This window comes from Hippoglossus hippoglossus, chromosome 8 (assembly GCF_009819705.1).
Source record: "Hippoglossus hippoglossus isolate fHipHip1 chromosome 8, fHipHip1.pri, whole genome shotgun sequence".
Classification (NCBI taxonomy): Eukaryota; Metazoa; Chordata; class Actinopteri; order Pleuronectiformes; family Pleuronectidae; genus Hippoglossus; species Hippoglossus hippoglossus.
In genome coordinates, this window is record NC_047158.1 from 14,409,869 (window position 1) to 14,429,242 (window position 19,374).

Genomic DNA, 19,374 nt, shown 5'->3' on the forward strand with positions numbered 1-19,374 from the left:
AAACCACAGTATCTGACATTTCAGTCCATTTGATCGTTGCACTTAACAAGTGAGATCAGATACATGTTAAATCCTGTGCAAAGCCATGAATAATTTGAGTCGCTCACACATGTGAGAAGTGTATGATTCTGACAGCTGAGACTGTGCATCACACAGGAAATGACAGGTTTGCACAGGAAACTGCAGAAAGAAGGTCAGTGTGTACATGTTGTGCAGTATCTGCTCATGTGACTGACCCATGCTGGCGATGATGCTGTGGACGGGCAGCCGGGTGAGCCCGTGGTAGATGCTTTGGTGAACTCCCCTGGAATTTCCTCCTGCGCCGCGCCACGACGGCTCCCTCTGACCCCTGACGAATGCCGAGTTTTCCTCTTTGGAGATATTGATGTAGAAGCATGTGTCTGAGGCCCCCATGATGTGGCAGGGACCAGGGTTCAGCAGGATGTTGGTGGTGTCCAGTCGGCGCACTCCAATCAAACACACTCCATACCTGCAGCCACAGAGACAAGATCAGCTCTGGGCCCGCGCTGGTGTGTGGTGTGTGTGTTCTCATGTGTTGTTGTTTTTTCTTTCACATCGCAACTTACTTTTTGTGAGCATGAAAGGAGGCAAAGGTGAAACTCTTTCCCTGGTATTCCCCAAAGAATTTACTCTCGTCCAGGCGGATGTGATGCACCTCATTGGCTGAGCAGCGGCGGTAGGTTCGGTGCCACTGGTCCGCCGAGCACGCCCTGCCCTCTCTAAAAAAGGAAAAGAGAATTGATTGGCTGTGTGGTCGACCTTTAAAAACCGCACAACCCAAAGCTTCCAGCTCAGCATCAGGGCCGCATTAGAGGATTTGCCACTTAAGGTTGCAGATGTAACGTCTTACATCTCTGTCAGAGCTGCTGATCGATACTTCAGTCAGCACAGGGTTCTGGGCAAGGACACCCAGCTTCTCGGAACAATGGGCCCCAGACGCACGTATTCACACAGTTAAGTGGACCACAGTTTCCTCAGGGGGATATGGCTTTCGAAGCGGAGGCTCAAGAGGTGACAACAGGAAACAAGGTTGTGGGGGAAGTGTGAGTGTGGGTGGCCTGCGACAAAGAGCGCATTATATAAACAAGTGTTACAGTGAATTTGCCGTTTACAGGAACGCAGTGAAAGGCAGAAGAGGAGGAGGACGAATCCCCGTCATGTACCATTATCACAGCCAATAAACCAAATGGCATCAGGTCCAGATATAGAAGCGTAATTACAAAACATCCTGCTTGTTAAAGTTCAACTCATCAGCCACCGGTTATTCAATTATTTCATTTAGTGTTGATGGTTTCACATAAAGGCTTAGTTTCTTTCTCAGCTTTCCAGAACTAAAACATGTTTCAGTTACAGCCCCTTTATTAACGAACATTACTGAAACAAACGTACATATAAGAAACCTTACTGAGTTAAATGTGGTTATTGTCTTGACCTCGGCAAAGGAGGGTATATTTATTTGTCAGCTTGTGAGCAGGATGACACAGAAATTACTGGACGGATTTCCATGGAACTTGGTGGAAGGATGCGACATGAGTCAGGGAAGAAACAATGACATTTTGGTTCGGATCCAGAATTAGTTTCACCTCCTTTAACACTATGAGGCACAACATTTACCTTGATTTCTCAGAGAATAAGTCAAGGATCCCGATGAAAAAGGAGACTGATATTTATGAGTAGTATTATGAGATGTTAACATCGATTGACAACTTTTAATCTCAGGTATATTTCTAAAATCAGGACATAATGTAAAGAAAAAAAGGTTTTCTTTCTCGTGTTGATTATAGTATGAGGTGAGAAACTGAAACTTGTGATTGCACCAGCAAATGAAACAAGAACTCTCTCTTATCTAATCATCTGCACAGATCCATGCAAAGCTTCCCACAGACAACACGCTGTGTGCAGTTTACTGATGTCACACGTCCTGATTTCCATGCATTTTAAATCAGTCATTTCAAACAATTTTAAATTGCCACTTTGAACATCAAAAGTTAGCCATTATGAATAGCAAATGAATCTTCTTAGTGCAATTTCCAAAATAACAGGCTCTTTTTTCTCGCTAAATCTGCGAGGATCACACAGCCAATCATGCAAACTCTGGAAGTTAACAGAGGATTTGGACAAATGCTGCACAGATGTGGCACAGAATTCCTGAGAGTGCACACAGATAAGATGCATCCTACCTGTTGAGGGCTTGAAAGGCTCCTACACGTTGCTTGAAGGCCTCTTGGTGTGCCGTTCTGACAAAAACACAAAAAAATAAAGAGTCAGCTGTACTCACTGATTCTAGTGTATATTGTACTGTATAGAACGTACTCTGCACAGTCAAATAGAAGAGGGTACTCACTGTCCTCTGGAGGAGTGGATCAGCAGAGTGATGAGCGTCGAGGTGCCGGGGCACACACAGTTTAAAGCCAGCATGGCGTACTTAAACTCCTCTTCACACACCACATGATCTGCACACAACAAGAGGAAACAAGAGGGTCACAGCGACCAAGGTCACACAGGCCTCGGCAAAACACAAACACTCACATTACGCTCCATAAAAGTTTTGTCTCCCAGCAACACTGCAGTGAATACAGATGTGCTGCTGGCTTCTGGATAGTGTGTGTGTAATTGACAGTACCTATACAGTGGTTTTCTATACGCAGCACCTTTTTTCCATGTAGCTGTCAAGGCAATTTCGGTTCATTCTGGCCCAAGGACACTTTAGAATCGAACCACCAGCCTTCTAGTTAGTGGATGAACCTCCTGAGCCCCAGCTGACTGTGTGTGTGTGTGTGTGTGTGTGTGTGTGTGTGTGTGTGTGTGTGTGTGTGTGTGTGTGTGTGTGTGTGTGTGTGTGTGTGTGTGTGTGTCGCAGAGGATGCTGATCAATTTTTCTCGTACATCACTTCATTAGTCCTGATGTAACCAACGTCAACAGGTCAGGACATCCAATTAATTAAGTCCCTCTAAGGGTAAATTCACCCGGAGCAGAAACACACACATGTTATCTCAGTTACTGTCAGTTTTATTTCTCACAGAGTAAACAGTGTTTCATTAGTGGTGCTTACAGTCGGGTGGAAATGACTATTTTCATTTCTTTTAAACCTCCGTTCATTGGTTTGTTTGTTTGTTTGCAGGATTATGCAAAAAACTACTGAATAGATTTCCAGGAGACTTGGACCAAAAAATACCCAATTAAATTTTGAGGTGGATCTGGACAAAGGAAAAAAAATTGAATAATTCATGGATTTGGATGAAAGAAAAAAAGAGGCATATTTAGGGAACTGGTATCTATGAATGTGTTTAATTTGGTGCAGATTGATTGAATTTAAAGGGACTTCTGGGCCTTGGTGGAGGTTTGGCCTTACCGAGTACCATTCTAGCTTTTATAGTTATGTGCAGTTCAATATTTTCTACTCAAAAATATATTAACATAGCAATAACACAAAAGAGAAACGGTGAAAAACAGGACATTGGAGAAGCTGAGAGCGGCGACTAATTGCCATATTTACTGTGTGTACCACAAACAATCATTATCAAAATTGTGATTTGGTTATTTCGGTTATTAACTTTCCATAATCAATATCCTGGTTTCTGAGAATAATTCACATCCTTCAGTTTCGAATAAAACCATCGCTTTAGGGAATATTCCCAAGATAAACTGTCACTGTTATCTGCTCTGACAACCGTGACTCATGCTTTCAGCTCATTACGCTGTGTTAATGTGGCTTTTACCAATAAAAGACACAAGCACACACACATTCATTTATTTCATGTTTGGTAAATGTCAAGAATTCTCCATCCCCCTCCTGCTCTTACGTACACACATCACCACAGTGGCTTCACCATTCAGCTTTTTATGGGGGGGCGATGGGAAGAAGGCCAGAGATTCAGTATCGGCCTTGTTGAACCTTAACACAAACCAGCCTGGGCGCCAAAACCAAAACCAAATCAAACTGAACAAACACAGAGGACGCATTCTCGGTTACCTTTTTTCTTTATTGCATTAGCCCAAGTGATGATGAGCATGTCGGCATATTAGGGCTTGAGCGCGGTCCTGAAAGAACAATATGTGGTATAAAATAATGAGCGACAAACGTCAGAGCCCGTCATGAATAAACAAACTCAATCAGCTGCCAGGCTGAGAGTCGTGAGACGAGCTGAGAAAATGCTAAATGCAATAAGTTAAATTGTGTGAGTGTGTGTGTGTGTGTCAAAGCTGGGCATGTGAGAGACGTGACAATTACACGGCCTGGTGGTGAATATCTTCTGTTACCAATGTTCTTTTGGCTCAGAACACACACACACTCGCACACACTCGCACACAAACACACACACACACACAGTACGCAATAAAACACTGATGTTGTTTCCACACACGTTCAACCAACATACACGTACACACATGCAATATCTTTAACTCCACACAGTATAGGCACACACCAAATTGAGTCACTCTTTCCCCAATATCCAATTTCCAATGTCCTTCTTCCACTTCTCTTCACCACTGTGATTCTTCCGCTCACCCTTCACCACAGCCCAACAATCCTGCTCCTCAAGCCACCGGGTGCCTGGACCCAGACCAGGAGAGAAACCAATTACTCACTTCCACACACTGTGCACACACACACCACACACACATTCAAGATCTGGGTTTTTGGACCAATCCCTTCCCACTGTGTGATGCTTCCTTGCTGCCGACTTGTATGGAAGGTGTAATCCCGTCTGTGTGAATGTGTTTGTGTGTGTGTGTGTGTGTGCACTTGTGGACACATGTGGTTGTTTGCACCCTCTGCAGAGTGCAATTACAACCCGACCTCAGGTCCACCGGCTGTTCTAATTAAATCAGCAGGCCCTTGTTGTTTTTATATGAGCCAGCCACTATCAACACAATTAGCCCAAATCAGGCAGCACGACTGGCTATTGTCGCTCAAAACAGCAACCGGAGGAGATAATCAATCCACACTCTGTACCCACTTCTCTTTAGTTACTCACACGCCTCAGGGTTTCCTGCCCTGCCACAGCATCATACCGACAGATCTTCTCTAATGAACGTTGAGCTGTTATTTAGCTATTCCAGTGGAGCAAATTAAATCTTGTATCTCTTGCTCATTAATTCCTCCCACACCAGCACTTAGTGAGTATAGTCCAAGTGGTGTCAAAACATGGCATCCGCACTTACAGTAATGCCCATGTGACGGACTGCATGCTGATTCTCTCTGTGAGTCTGCCTGTGGTGACTTCAGGATTAAAGGGGCATTAAAAGCCAGATTATTTTGAGCTGTGCTTTGCTGAAACTCCTATTTTATTAGTGGTTAGTTATTAGTGAGTGCACTGAACGGCTGTAGCTTCAGCGAGGGAATGGACGATGGGTGTTTCATGGGAAAGTCCAACGTGGTACAGGTGACACACGCATGGTACAGCTTTCTGACTCCCATCATGGGAGCTTTACCTCAGAGGACTCACTGATAATCAGACAACATAGAGTTCTCATGGATGATCCTGAATTTATCTTTCTGCCAAACAACCTCCGGCTCCCTAACAACAAAAGGCTTTAGTCCAGCTGTGGCGGCGAGGTGTTTAAATAGTAGCAAAAGCAGGATTGCCGGCGGGGTGAGCTTAGCTGCCAGGTTGGCGCAGACCTCATCAAAAGACGAGGATTTTCTTTGCCAAGGTAGCAAAGTAAAACGTAGATCACCGACAGAGACAGCTGGGACGAGGGCGGCGAACGGGAATTGGGTTTGATGCTTTCTGTAGTCAGAGGGACGTGTGAGAGAAAAGGGCGAGAGACGATTTTTATTTCGCTTGCATGTGATTGACTGCTGTCTTCTGTCGAGCAGGAGAGGAAAGGAGTGCTCTCCAAGAGGCAGAGGAAAGTAAAAAACCTCACAGAAACCTTGGTAAGGCTCAGAGCCCTGCCGGGTCACTCTGTCCTGCACGTCTTTAGGGCTGAGGGCTGCTGCTGCACAGACACGCTGATAGAAACAACATTTCTAAGTCTTAACTCAGGCAGAAGATGGGACATGACAGCTGGTGACAGGATAGTTTCAGTTTATTGACAATCCCAGTCACAAGCTGAGAAAAATCCCCTTTCAAACTGGGCCAGGAGGATGTATTATTTAGTGAGTGTCATCCCATTATTTCCCTGCATCCAGATGTGATCAAATAATAGTAGTTATTATTACACACCTTCTGCCGATGGCTCAATTCACCGCCAGTGTGTTGGACTTCACGCTCGTTGCCTACCTGCAAATTTGACGTGGAACTTGTTCTCTGGCTTGAGAATCTGGACGTACAGGGGGCAATTTGGTGCGAAGTCTTTCACCGCCCAGGCTCGGAGGATGGTCTGATGATCCTGAGAAAATTGGAGACGGGCGGGATGGACAGAGTAAAAACAAGGGAGGGGGAAAAGGTGTGACAGTGAGAGAAAGAGAGGGAGACGCCCATCATTAGCAGCATTAGATTGCAGCTCCTCTCTAATAATCTTCCTAAACCACTCACTCAGCAGCTGAAATGGCCCCTCGCAACATTTCAGAGTAATGTAATCGGGATGTCTTTCTTTTGGAGATGCAGTCAAGGCTGCACACGGCTACACGAGGCTAGGCCGTGAAGAGTGCACCGACTAAAGCTGGTGCTCAAAATGAAGTGGCTCTGTGAGACAGAATGCCAACTCAAGGTACAGCTGAGGCTACCGGCAAAGTTCATATCATTTCAGGTATTTAGCCATAAACCAAATTATTGAACAATAGCAGCATTACACAAAAACTACAGGACGGATTATCACAAACATTAGTGGAATAATGTGGCATGCGTCAAGGAAAAACCCATTACATATTTGGTGCAGGTTGACTGAATTCAAAGGGTTTGTTGGTTGCTCTTCTGACTGCTTCTCCAGTTTGGATACTTGACAATTTGAATGGCGTGGTTTGAAATGCTCTTACACATTTTATGGCACTCAGTATTGAACATTTCACTAAAAACCAGGTCCAGCTCATGGAGGTGCGAGGTGAGTTACAAGATCACCAAAGTCAGTAGGATAAATCCTCTTGGGACCATGAATGTGTGCAGTAAATTTCACAGGGATTCAGCCAAACGTTTTTGGAACGTTTTGGACCAAACTATTTTCTGAATTTTTAATTTTTAAATGTCAAGCTTGTGTTTTAACTCTAAGATTAAGTTGTTTACTGTTTTACTGTGTAATTAATATTGTGTAAAAATTGTAAAAAGCACGACAACAAGCCGGTGCAGCGAGCTAAATCCATTTGTATCAAAGGCTGCTTTAATGATTTTTTTATGTAGCAGTGTTCTGAAGAAAACACATTATTCAAAGCAAACTGAAAGATTTTTCTTTGTTCATTTGTTGTAAAGAAAACAAACATGTTAAAAGTGATCAACCAGGCCAGGAGCCTTGATTTGGAGGTGTTGCAGTGTGAGGAGGAGGAGTCATGGTGAAGCAGGGAAGCAGCGGGGGAACGTACAGCGGCTATTCGGTCCACTTCAAACCGGTTACTGAGGATAAAGCAGGCCTCAGCGTCGTCCATTCTACGGGCGGTTAGTAGAGCGTGTGGCCATGGAAGCAAGAGAGATAGATAGATAAAAAGAGAGGGAGAGAGGACACAGGAAGGAGGGTGTTGTCATGTTATTGAGGGAGAGGACCAAAGACAAAAAAAAGCAGGACAATAGAACAACAAATGAACCAATGCGTCTTTCAAGCCTACGAAATCAGATAGATGTCTTCATGCTACATAGTTGATTGTTGGTGTTTTTGGTCACAGGGACTCACTTGGCCCTCATCAGGTCTTGGTCTTTCAGCGCAGACCCCTGCAGGTAAATGACTCTCTGGGCCCAAAGAGGGACGTGAAGGACCCTCCTGACCTGGACATCCATCTCTGCCGGGCACAGGATCACCACATAGTAGTCCTGTACACACACACACACACACACACACACACACACACACACACACACACACACACACACACACACACACACACACACACACACACACACACACACACACACATGCACACACACAGAGTTGGTATTGCGGCCGAGGAAGGTTTCACCACAAGCAACACATCAGCAAGTTTTATTTCTGCAGGTTCCAACAAGTCAAATTTCAGACTTTTTAAGACCATAATTGATGGAATTAATTGGTGTTTTCATATTGATCATTGGTGTTTTGGTAAATAGTCTTCATCATCATCCAGTTTCTTATCTTCAGCTGTTTCCTAAACCCAAATCTCACCATAACCTCAGAACCTAACCCACACACGACCCCCCTGAAGTGGTGAGGACCAATCAAAACACTCCACCTGAAACACTCACGCACACACACACACCGTTGTTGAATAAGGAGATACTATGTACACACAGATGCACCCTCAAGCAAACACTCACATCTGCTCCCACATGAATGAAACAGCAGTTTGATCTGAGCTATTGCTGAATTAATCCGCTGCTTTAACCTCAGCCTCTTGGGGTCCTGGAGAGGATTAGAGGCAAGATACACACAAACACACACACACACACACACACACACACACACACACACACACACACACACACACACACACACACACACACACACACACACACCCTCATATTCTACTTATAACCATTTGGAGAGACCTGTAGTCGTGGGTGAGCGAAGAACTCATTGAGGAAGTCCATGAGGAGGTCGATCTTGAGGCAGCTGACACACAGCACCACGTGTTTCTCCGTCTGTGCCCTGTAGCGGCTGTAGTTCCCCCCGGACTTCTGCCGCTCCATCCACAGAAAGGCCAGCTGCTCGAACTGCATCCAGGATGACATCCATCACATTCAACAGATGGAAAATTGGATTAAGTCAGCTGAAATACAGGGAGTAGCCAGGTGGCACATGAAAAGACAACAATGCCTTGCACCGTGTAGTGTTTCCGTTTGATTAGGATGAGTGTTTAGGTGGGATTAAGATAAGTGGAGGTTTGGTTCAGGATGTGGCTCAACAGGGTTTAAACAGAGGAAGGTAGGTTATAGAAATAACTGAAAAACTTCTATTCTAATGTGCTGGGGAGGCCCAGGTGGACAGACGGATGACGAGATGTGTTTTAATGTGGACAAATGCAAGAAAGAGTGAGATTTTTCTGAAAAACTACCCAGATAATTTACACTGAATACATACACACAAATAATTCCACAAATGTTTGTCATATTTTCTGCAGCAAAAAGAAAAGGAACAAGGAATAAAAGCAACAAAACCAAACACAAATGAGCTTCAGATAACGAAGTAGAGCAGAGGTTTTCACAGTGGGAAGTGGGTCTCTGCAGGGGGGGGGGGGGGGGGGCTCCAAACTGTTTCAGAGGAGGCTAAATGGATGTGAAACAATATAACAATATCAGAGGGAGATCACATAGAAAAGCCTTAATGAGTGTGTGTGTTTTTAGATGTAGTAGTATTGGAGATTTCTTCAGGTTTTTGCTACTTTCCCACAAACATAAACTACTTGGGACAGACCCTTTGTCATGACTTTGAACTATTTGGGTTCTTTTGTTGGACTCTTTTGGTTTATTTACTTTTACCTGGGTTTTCCCTGTGTTTGGATTTGTGTTCATTCTGAGTTCTGTGTTTCCTGTTTGATTTTGAAGTTTTGCTCCTTGTGTGTCTCTAACTTAACTTCCTGTTTCCGGCCCCTGTGATCATCTGCACCTGCTCCTCATGTGTTTCACCTGTGTTCACTTATCCCTGCCTCCCTTGTGTATATAAGTGTCAGTGCTTCTCTTTGTCTTTGTCAGTTCGTTCGTCATCTTTCACCCGTCAAACCTGTTTGTTGTCATGGTTCTTGTGTCTTCTTCATGTTCCCAGTGTCTTCGTGTTCCTAGTGTTTTCTATGTTTTTTCAGTTTAGCCTTTTTTGCTATCTTTTCTGGTTCCATTGATTTTTCTGTTTGTTAATTTCTGGACTTTGATTTTGTAAGTACCCCTTTGTTTAATTAAAGGAGACTTATTGTTATTTAACTTTGCTTCTGCATTTTTGGGTCCACCTGCACACCTCAACTCTGACTCCTTTTAATTTATTTGGTTGCGTCTGAAGATGGGATCCAGACATTGAATGAAACCATGGTGGGGTGAGGAAGCGTCTCTGAGGGGAGTCCCAAAGTCTCTGATTTCAGTCAAATTATAAAAACATTTTTTTGTGATTGTATTTATTAAAACAAATTTTCACTCCATTATTGATTCAAGTTTTTAATCCTGGATTAGGTGAGTGAAATACTTATTATTTAGTGGCAGAGTTGTTTATTGTTCCCTCTCTGAACACCCTGCACCTCTCCTCATTAATGCCGACAGTAAAAACGTGTTTTTAAAGTTTCATTTATTTTATTGTCTTTCCCAATGTTTTGGTTGGTCTTGCAAGAACCTTCATGATGCAACTTTACCTGACCTTGTGTAAGCGCAGTTCCCTAAAAAAAATTTTAAAAACAAACTACCAAACTGTCCTTTTCATAAAAAGTGATGTTGAGAATCTTTTTTTTTTTTCTCTCCCAAAATCTTTGATTTAAGTAGCAGGTGCCATTGTTGTGGAATGGAGCGCTCTGCCAGCTGTGATCGAGGTCCCCTGCTCTCAATGAACAGCTGCTTCTAAACGTGCAACTTCAGAGAATCAAGCACATGCTGTTAATTAACGTTTTTCTTTCCGATATTAATTTTTTTTGTTTAAAAGCAGGACTCAATTTTGTAATGCTGTTACTCGAGAGCTGGAGCTTGAGCGCAGGAAATCTGTCCAAGCAACAAAACACCTGAGTGCAGCCACAGAGCCTGAGCACAAGCAGAGCAAATCAACCAGAATTTGAAATCAATGTTTGCCGCTTGCAAACTGAAAAACGACTCTCTTGAATAAAGATCGTTAAAACAAAACATATTCATTTGTGCTGTTTTCCTGTGGGAGATTCTCATTTTGACCCAGATACATCTGATTGATTTGGTATTGAGATAATCTAAGCTCCTTGGAAAACACCATCAGTGCACACACAGATGTATTCTGACATCTGTGTACATCCAGATCTGGATGGCACACACTGCGGTGAACCCGCGGCGAGGCAATTAAACCTCTGTTTTAGAGCATTGTGATTTACTTCAAGGAAAGTCTCCAAACGGGGGGTGAAAATTAATTGGAGGAATGACCTAAATGGGTTTTATTTCTAAATCAATATCCTTTTAAGGTTCAAAATTAGGGGCCACATTTCCTGTTGTGTGCTGTGGTCACTTGCAGGAAAAACGATAGAGACAAAAAGAATAAGACAGAGGCCAAGTTCTGATGTTCTCTGTGGCTCCCCTGTGCAGCCTGGACACACACACACACACACACACACACAGAGGGTGGGGGTTGGGGGGCTCAATTTCTAAATGTCAAGGGGTATTCAGGGATGAAAGGTGTGGAGTGGCGGCGCGGGGGGGGACACGGCATCTATCTGTGTTGCACAGATCGTCGCTCCTTTATGAGTCAACTCGTGAGAGTTCAGCCTAAGTATCTTCACGATCACGTCTTTTGTTGGGGCGATGGTTTTTTGCCGCCACTCTGTCACAGCTGGTGTTTAATCGCTTACTGATCAGGCGTGTCTGGGACGCGGCCCCACACCCACTGCTCACGTGATGCGCCATCAAAGCAGTGTAGCGTCGCCACAAAAGAAATACAATTTACAACAAAACAAGATTGGTGGTAAACCAAATCGCATGAGAATTGCTCAGTGGTGTGTGTGTGTGTGTCCCTCTTCCAACTGCAGGTACAGCACCCACACACATGGACAGAGGAAATTCATTCTTTTAGCACTTTTAACATCTTTTAGCAGACATGCAGGTACGCCAGCCCCCTGAGGGATAAAAGCTTTACACAAATATAAGAAACAATGATTAGGATAAATGGGAGTTGATACGTTTGTCTAGGTGTTTTTAGCAGTTCCCGTAGAAATAGCACTTGTGTTTTTGTTCTCCATCACGCGTTTCCCTCTGTGGAGCAGCTAAACGACACAGGAGAGGGGGCCTGGGGAATTGAGCGGGTAAAGGAGGACACTGTCACTGGTCTCTAAATAAAACTACTTTCAAAGATCTATGTAGGATGCTGTGAGTCATCACATTATTGTGCAAAGTGGGGAAAACAAGAAGGATGAGTCTGAAGGAGAAAACTTTACCGTAGTGAGCTCAAACAAAGACGGCAAATTGTGCTCTGTGGGTTGCACACACACTGAACATTTGTATTAAGGTTTTAAGATTTTACTGATTACTTTGAAGGTACGTGGTTAATGCTGTCGCCTCGCAGCAAGAAATTTCCCAGTTTAAATCCCTGTAGTCTTTCTGTTTGGAGTTTGCATGTTCTCCCCGTGTTTGTGTGGGTTTTCTCCAGTTCCTCTGGCTTCCTCCCACAGTCCGAAGACATGCAGCATGTGAGTGTGAATAATTGACTGTCTCTGTATGGCCCCTTATCCACTGATCAAAAAACCCAATAAGACCCACTAACATCTGGCTTTTGTCTTCATTCACTCCCGGGTCAAATGACTCTGCAGTCGACACCAGTTTTAATCAGCTCCGATCAACAGTGATGGAAACGTGACGGCCCGGGTGAAAGGGCTAATTTGGCAGGACAGCGAATGGACAGAGCGCCACAGTTGTCGGTGGATTTGTGACGTTGAGCATGACGCACCGGGGGGGGAAATGAAAAGGTAAACTCTACTGGCAATGGGAAAGGAATCAATCGCCATTTTTTGGGAGGGTTTAACTGTGTTTAAAAAACAGATATACCTGCTAGTTTTGGTGCAAAAGTCATCTGCTGGTGAACTGTCCAGGATGTAACTCGCATCTCACTGTAAGGATAAGCTGTATAGATATAATGGATGGATAATTACTTTGATGGCACTACAGTGCTTAGTCTAACTTAGATTTCCCTACCTCCGTATGAAATGGAGGAACAATCTGGACAAAGCAGTGTTGGTTTCTTTATTACACTGAAAATAAAGTACGAGTCCCGAGGCCTTCAGGGATCCTTGTCTCATTAAAGCATCCGTTCTTTAAAACTCACCTCAAAAGCTTTCTATTGTATTGTCATGTCTTATTTTGTGTGCCCCTTTCCCTCAATCTCTCTGTGTTTATTATCTACTTGTCTGCCCTTGTATTTAAAGGTTCCAACCATTGTCTCTCACCTGAATGGGAAGCACGATGAGCGCCACAAAGATCATGATGACCACCAGGAGCTGCGAGGGCCAGATCTGAGGGGTGACATCTCCGAAGCCCACCGTGGAGAAGGTGACCACGCAGAAGTAGAGCGAGTCGAACAGGGTCAGGTTGTTGCCCGCTCGCTCGAGGTGTTGGATGCCGCAGATGCTGAAGGAGGTCAGCGAGGTATAGGAAAGAAAATGGAATAAGAACAGCAGACAAGTTAGATTCCACTTGCACGTTAGATGAAGTGTCTTGTGGAGGCCATTCTACACGGAGATCTGCCTTTCACACTTGTGCATGTATGTGTGACATTTCACGTGCAGGAGATGGGGGTGGACGGCATTCGCGGACGCACTAGTGGGACATTGCGTGTTTGTATATATAGGTATGCAAGCGCAAGCTGTGCGCAGTATCCTGATCTTTCAGGGATAGATGACTCAACGGACAAATGTCAACCCTGGAATGGTCAGAGAGCTTAATTCATGGCGTGTGGAGGATCTTCTGGATTAGCTCAGGCTTTCACACCAGAAACGCAGCGAGCTGACACATCCATGTCATTTCACTATCTCACTCTCGCAGATACCGCTTCTGCTCTGTCTTTCCTTCTCTTCTCTCCAGGAGCAGTTTTTTATTTTTATTCTCTTGTCTCATTTTCTCCTGCATGTATCACACCACTGCTCGTCCATCTCTCCCTCTCCTCCTTTCCTCAACCGTGACGAGCCTTCACTTCCTCTCCGACCTCTCTTTTTTCGCTCTCCTCTTTCCTCCTCATCTCTCCCCTCTCTCAGTTCAGTGTCAGCCACGAGGACATACTCACCATGTAAACATGAGACAGACCAGCGTGCTGATGAGTATCACCACTTGGTTAAACATGGCTGAGTGCGTCCGCTGGATTGCCCTGTGGAGATCATTCTGCGGACAGAGAGATATGAGTGCTGTTAATGCGTGGTATTGTTTAAGAGTAAAATAGGACGAAAAAACTAAATATAAATGGATGAAATATTAAAAACGTATTAAAAAGGAGATCAAAGCAAATAAATAGAGCTGGAGGTTAAGCTTAGGTATCTGGATGTGATGGAACACGGCCATTATCAAACCCAGGTTGCAAGAGGGTAAAAATGACAGGAAAAATAATATAATGTTGAGATGATAGTAATGGAAAAAAAAACTGGACAGGAAGACAAAGCTTCACTTACTATCATGTTCTCCAAAGCGTGTTTTGCCAGCCAGCAGTTGAGAAACACAGGGATGAAGAGATTTCTGAAGGACGGCAAAATCACCTGTCCAGAGGAGAAAGCTTCAGTCATCAGTTTAAAAAAATAATGCACTGTATATACAGTAATGGGATTTTGTCATGAGGAATGGGATTGTCTGTTGTGAGTGCCTTTATGTGTCATTACAGCGGGTGTCAAACATGCTAGGTGTGATTCTGGAGCGGGGATTGCCGCAAAGGTGGGTGCTCAGTAACCCGTGTCTTTCCACTCACAGTGATCATGAAGGGAACGGCGCTGATCATCTCCAGAATGAACGAGACACGTAATACTTGCTCCCAAACGTTGCCCTGGAAACATAAAACCACACACAGGGGTCAGGAAACTCTTTTGCCATGGCGACCTTAGGGGATTACCGCATAACAGGCCCGGTTGCAGAGAAATTGATCGGCGTTTGCGGAATAGACCGGGACGTTTACGGGGTAATACAACACCCTCGTAGACCTTGAGAGAAGAAGCAGTTTCTGCAAGGCTTTGCCATTCAATTAAGATGTCAGCCATGGTTGTCTTTATGTGTCTGCCGCCCGCATATGGCTGACCTGGATCTGACTAGTGTGGGTGGACAGTCCCGGGGTTTGTCCACAGGAATCAGTCAGCTCTAAATGCTAAGGCCCTAATCTGCAGAGAGACCTCTTCATAGGCTTATAGTGTCGAGTACATCAAAGACAGGACATCCCGTTGATGGATCGCCCCCCCCCAACTGCAGGAACAGAAAGGCCCCTCCTGAAGTCTGCCATTAACAGGACAGTGCCAAGGTTCTCTCCAAATGCACAAGCAAAAAGAGTGGCATCGGGGAAGGAAACAAAACTTTGGTTCGGTCGAGAGAGAACAGACCGAGGAGTGCAAAGAGGACAACAACCCCCTGAGGCGTCCCCCACGCCCACGGGCCACACATGCAGAGATCACATATGGCCTCAGACGGGCAGTTGGGGTGTAACTCACCTTGTAGCTTAGATACACGAGCAGCATCGTTTCTGAAAAGCTGATGAAAGCCACAAACACCTGCAAAACAGGGAGACAGAGGGGGGAGAGAGAGAGAGGGAGAGCATAGATACAGTAGTCAGACAGAGACCAGAGCAGAGAGAAATTAGGAGTCGCAGCGATGGAAGAGGAGAGCGTGGGTGGAATCAGTAGGCGTGCTGGTGATTGCGCTTCAGAGGGAGCAGGTTTAAGTGAAGCAAGAGACAACCGGGTGTCTGACTGTGTACATACACGGGTGCGAATTCATTGTCCATAAAACCAATAAAAAGGAATGCGCATGCACCCGTGTGCGCATTCGTGTATGCAGAAATGTGTGTAAACAGACTGAGGCCTTGTTTACACAGGAGTGTACTGATCCATCTGACCTGCAGTGCCCACAGCGGTAGCGGTCTATCCACCCAGATGATCAGTTTCCTACGGAGCGGAAGGAAAGGAAGAGAGGAGAGAAATGTGGCAAAGAAAGACAAAATTTAATGAAAAGAAATGGACAAGATATTGAAATTCTTCTCTGCCCAACACAACAACACTCGGGGGCCAAGACCAAAAGGCTGGAGAAGTGACCACGCAGTCAAATGGAAATTTACAGCCATATTGTGAGAGAAAGGCTTCTTTTTTTTTTTTTTTTCAAAGACACCCTGGGGCTTATGGCTCCTTGGCTGCTCGCCTGCCTGCGCTGCTGTGAGTCTGCTGCCTGGAGCAGGAGGCGGCCCGGCCCTCTACTGATCTCACTCTGTCAGCCTCCTTATTCATTTGGAGCCAGAGCTTAGCCAGTGTCACCAGCCACCAATTAGATCAATAGGTCCCCGAGCAGGAGACATGGCGTAGCCCTGAGTCCATCTGCACTTCCTGGTTCCCCTCCCTGTTGCTGTATATTACATACTTTATCTCCACTAGATCGTTGTTGATTAGGCCGCACAGGCACTACGTATGTATTATGTTGACAGCTAATCCATGGATTTAGATTGTGACAAATGAATGTGGATCTGTAATGCTCGATATCAGCATGGTGAATTGCATCAGTTAAGTGAAGTTGCATTGATTGGGTTATACAACATTTCCGACCGGTGGGCCTGGTGTTGGAGATGCCAGTCGTCCCCCTCCCCCCCAGGGTGCGTGGTTTTTATGGTGCCTGCAGGCCGAAGCCATCCCTCCTCATTAGAGACACATGCTTACCAGTCAAACTCACTCCAGGGATGAGAGGATGTGTTTTGTTTGGTGCAGTTTACTCTGCTCAAGCTGCGGGAGATAAAAAAAAAACAAACACAAAAATGACTAACAACGTCACTTCTCGCCGATCTGCAAAAGTGCACCGACCCGATTTGCATCCCCACCTTCCTCCATAATCTCACATCCAATCCTTTTTACAGGACACACTATACACAGTGTTATCTCATCCATCGACCTGGCGCACTTGTTCCTGCTATCAGGCCTCCACACATTCACAGAGGCCGTGTTTCACCTCACCAAGGCCCCCCCCCCCCCCCCGTTATCACGCTTTTCTCACCAGTCCTGTCTTTCCTCTTGCGGATTGTCCAGCAGAACTCTGACAATGTAGAGGAGGCAGCTCAGCACTTTCAGAGCAAAGTTAAACATTCGCACCCGCAGACCTGCAATGAAAGAAAAGAAAAAAGATGACTGGAAATACACATCGGCAGTGGAATTCTTCAAAACACGAATGCCAAAGCTCAATATGAAGTTTAAAGCTCTAAGTCACGAACACTATTAGAAGACACAACACAAACAGTGAACACACAGAAAATCCCTGCATGGAGAAAGAATAGCAGCTCATAAGCCATTTATCACCACTAACAATAAAAAAAACACATTGTTCTCCAAAACACGACCTGTTCCATCTTTTACATAAATCAATCGCAGCCATGGTCGATTGAAAATAGCTGGTTTATTGTAATAAAAAATTATTCAGTATTTCATCTTGTCTGCTGAAAGTTAATCTTGCATCCCTCACACCTCAGGTTATATCAATATTACAGTGATTACATTCTTAATTTAAAAAAAGGATGAGCACAAAATAAACCTGACATTCAAACCTCAATCTATTTTGAGTTAATGTTTTATGAATGACTATTTCAATGGGTTTTAATTATGCAGGAGAATAAATATTACAATTGGAATAGAATTTGAGTAGAATAAGTCAGTCCACAGAAAACCAGAGCCACTACACAGACATATAAAACAGTGAGTGGACAAAGTTGAACAACTGGTGATGAAATGCAGAGCAACAGAGACAGGAACATCACACACACTAAAATGAAACACATCTCCGCAATCGAAAAAAGAAAAGAAAAAAAAGAACAACTCATGTGGAAACAAAACAGACAAGCGGACGTGGAATTCGCCTGGGCAATTACAGACAGAGAAGGCGTGATCCCAAACACAGGCAACTCACTGGATCTTTGGTTTTTGATGAAGAACAGCTTGAGGCGCTCCTTGAAAGTGTTCTCATTCACATAGAACTCTACCTGCACCCTAAAGAGAGGGACGGAGAGATGGGCAGAGGCAGTGAGAGAGAGACCTATTGGGATAATGAAGGGACAAGAGAAAATAGGCCTCCATAAAATACTTCCTTTATGGAGGCGAGTCACGGGATAGAAGAGGGGAACACATGTGAGGGGACGGGAGATAAAAGATAAAAGAATAAAGGTAAGGAAGAGTTGGGGGGGGGAGGAAAAAAAGTGTACAATTGAGCAAATTGGAGATAGAATGGTTAATGATTATTTGAACGCTGAAAAGTATGGAAATAAGATGCTGTGGCTGACCACATTAAAGAATAATGGGTTTAGGAGGAAATGGTGTTCCGGCTTGTCTGCCTGCCCATGAGCTCCGACAGCTGCAGTCAGTCTCGTTATCTCCACTGATTAAATATAGAGCAACAAATTACTTCCCTCTGATGTTTCTGCTGAACATGGGAGGCCATAATTACTGCTCTTTCTCCTTTTTCCATTCTGGCACCCTCCTGTTAGAAGGACGCACACACACCCACACACACACACTTACTGTACACACGCAGGCCCAGAATACACACCTGCAACCAGGTCAACAGGATTATTGTGCCATTCACACGCCTATCTGACATCGACCCTCATGAGGAGCCATGATGAGAACGACAATGAGGCGCTCTTCAGACGGCCCTTACATGGGTGGAGACACACAACCAGACAGACACAGAGTCAGAGAGGGGACTGTGTTTCCTGTCTGACCACCTCGGGGGAGAGTTCTCAGTAGCCCTCCTTTCATCGTACGGAGGGAGGAGTGGATGACTCAGGTGGAGGATGAAAAACGCCAGGCCCGGCTCGCTGGTGGTCTCCTCACAACACAGAGACACATGAAAGGGAGGCAGAACAACTGCAGTCTATTCTCCTGTCGGCAGGAAGAGGAAGAGGTGGCGGCGGCGGCCGTGGGCTCTTCCCAGGGTTCCAGAGTGACGCTGTACCGGTGCTCCACACGACACACATGCACACGCAAAACAGTGAGACCGAGAAAAACTCAAAACGCACCACATTCCAAGCAACATTTGGGGGGTGGGGGTGGGGGGGAAACAGGCCTCAGTGTTGCTATGGCAACAGAGGATTCGTTGTCTTTTGCCTCCCTTCCCTCTCACATGAGCAGATGTGAGCAAACACAAGTGCAGCGAGTGTGCTCAGCCACTGGAGCCAATAGCCCCGCTCCAACTTGTTGAGGGCTCCCCTCGCTCCCAGCAGCCTGCTGACAATAACGCTTTATGCACACACATGACGGGAGACAGAAGAACATGCAGATACGCAAATAAGGCTCCCCAGGCTAAAGAAAGAAAACTCAAGGATGTGTAACTGCACCCTTGTGAATGAATTACTGGAGAAATAGGAAGCCCTGCAGTATTTGAAGACGTAGACGCTAGGGAAAAGTAAGGAAAGATTATATGTGTGCATGCCAG

The 19,374-nt window shown here is 45.0% G+C and overlaps 1 protein-coding gene across 3 annotated transcripts in view; it reads right to left on the reverse strand.

Annotated features, from left to right (window-relative positions):
- LOC117766351 (potassium channel subfamily T member 2) overlaps positions 1-19,374 on the reverse strand; it is a 35,105-nt gene that overhangs the window by 6,959 nt on the left and 8,772 nt on the right. For 2 of the 3 annotated variants that reach the window (XM_034593296.1, XM_034593295.1), the window contains exons 2-17: positions 16,948-17,050; positions 16,617-16,679; positions 15,809-15,857; positions 15,405-15,464; positions 14,678-14,752; positions 14,388-14,471; positions 14,009-14,103; positions 13,176-13,356; positions 8,638-8,802; positions 7,790-7,926; positions 7,485-7,548; positions 6,253-6,361; positions 2,366-2,474; positions 2,202-2,258; positions 588-740; positions 237-490 (exon numbers count right to left, since the gene is read on the reverse strand). In XM_034593296.1, the coding sequence (XP_034449187.1) occupies positions 237-490; positions 588-740; positions 2,202-2,258; positions 2,366-2,474; positions 6,253-6,361; positions 7,485-7,548; positions 7,790-7,926; positions 8,638-8,802; positions 13,176-13,356; positions 14,009-14,103; positions 14,388-14,471; positions 14,678-14,752; positions 15,405-15,464; positions 15,809-15,857; positions 16,617-16,679; positions 16,948-17,050 (1,758 nt within the window). Of the gene's footprint in view, positions 1-236; positions 491-587; positions 741-2,201; positions 2,259-2,365; positions 2,475-6,252; positions 6,362-7,484; positions 7,549-7,789; positions 7,927-8,637; positions 8,803-13,175; positions 13,357-14,008; positions 14,104-14,387; positions 14,472-14,677; positions 14,753-15,404; positions 15,465-15,808; positions 15,858-16,616; positions 16,680-16,947; positions 17,051-17,850; positions 17,931-19,374 lie in introns of all 3 variants that reach the window. The other variant, XM_034593297.1, reaches the window with a different exon arrangement.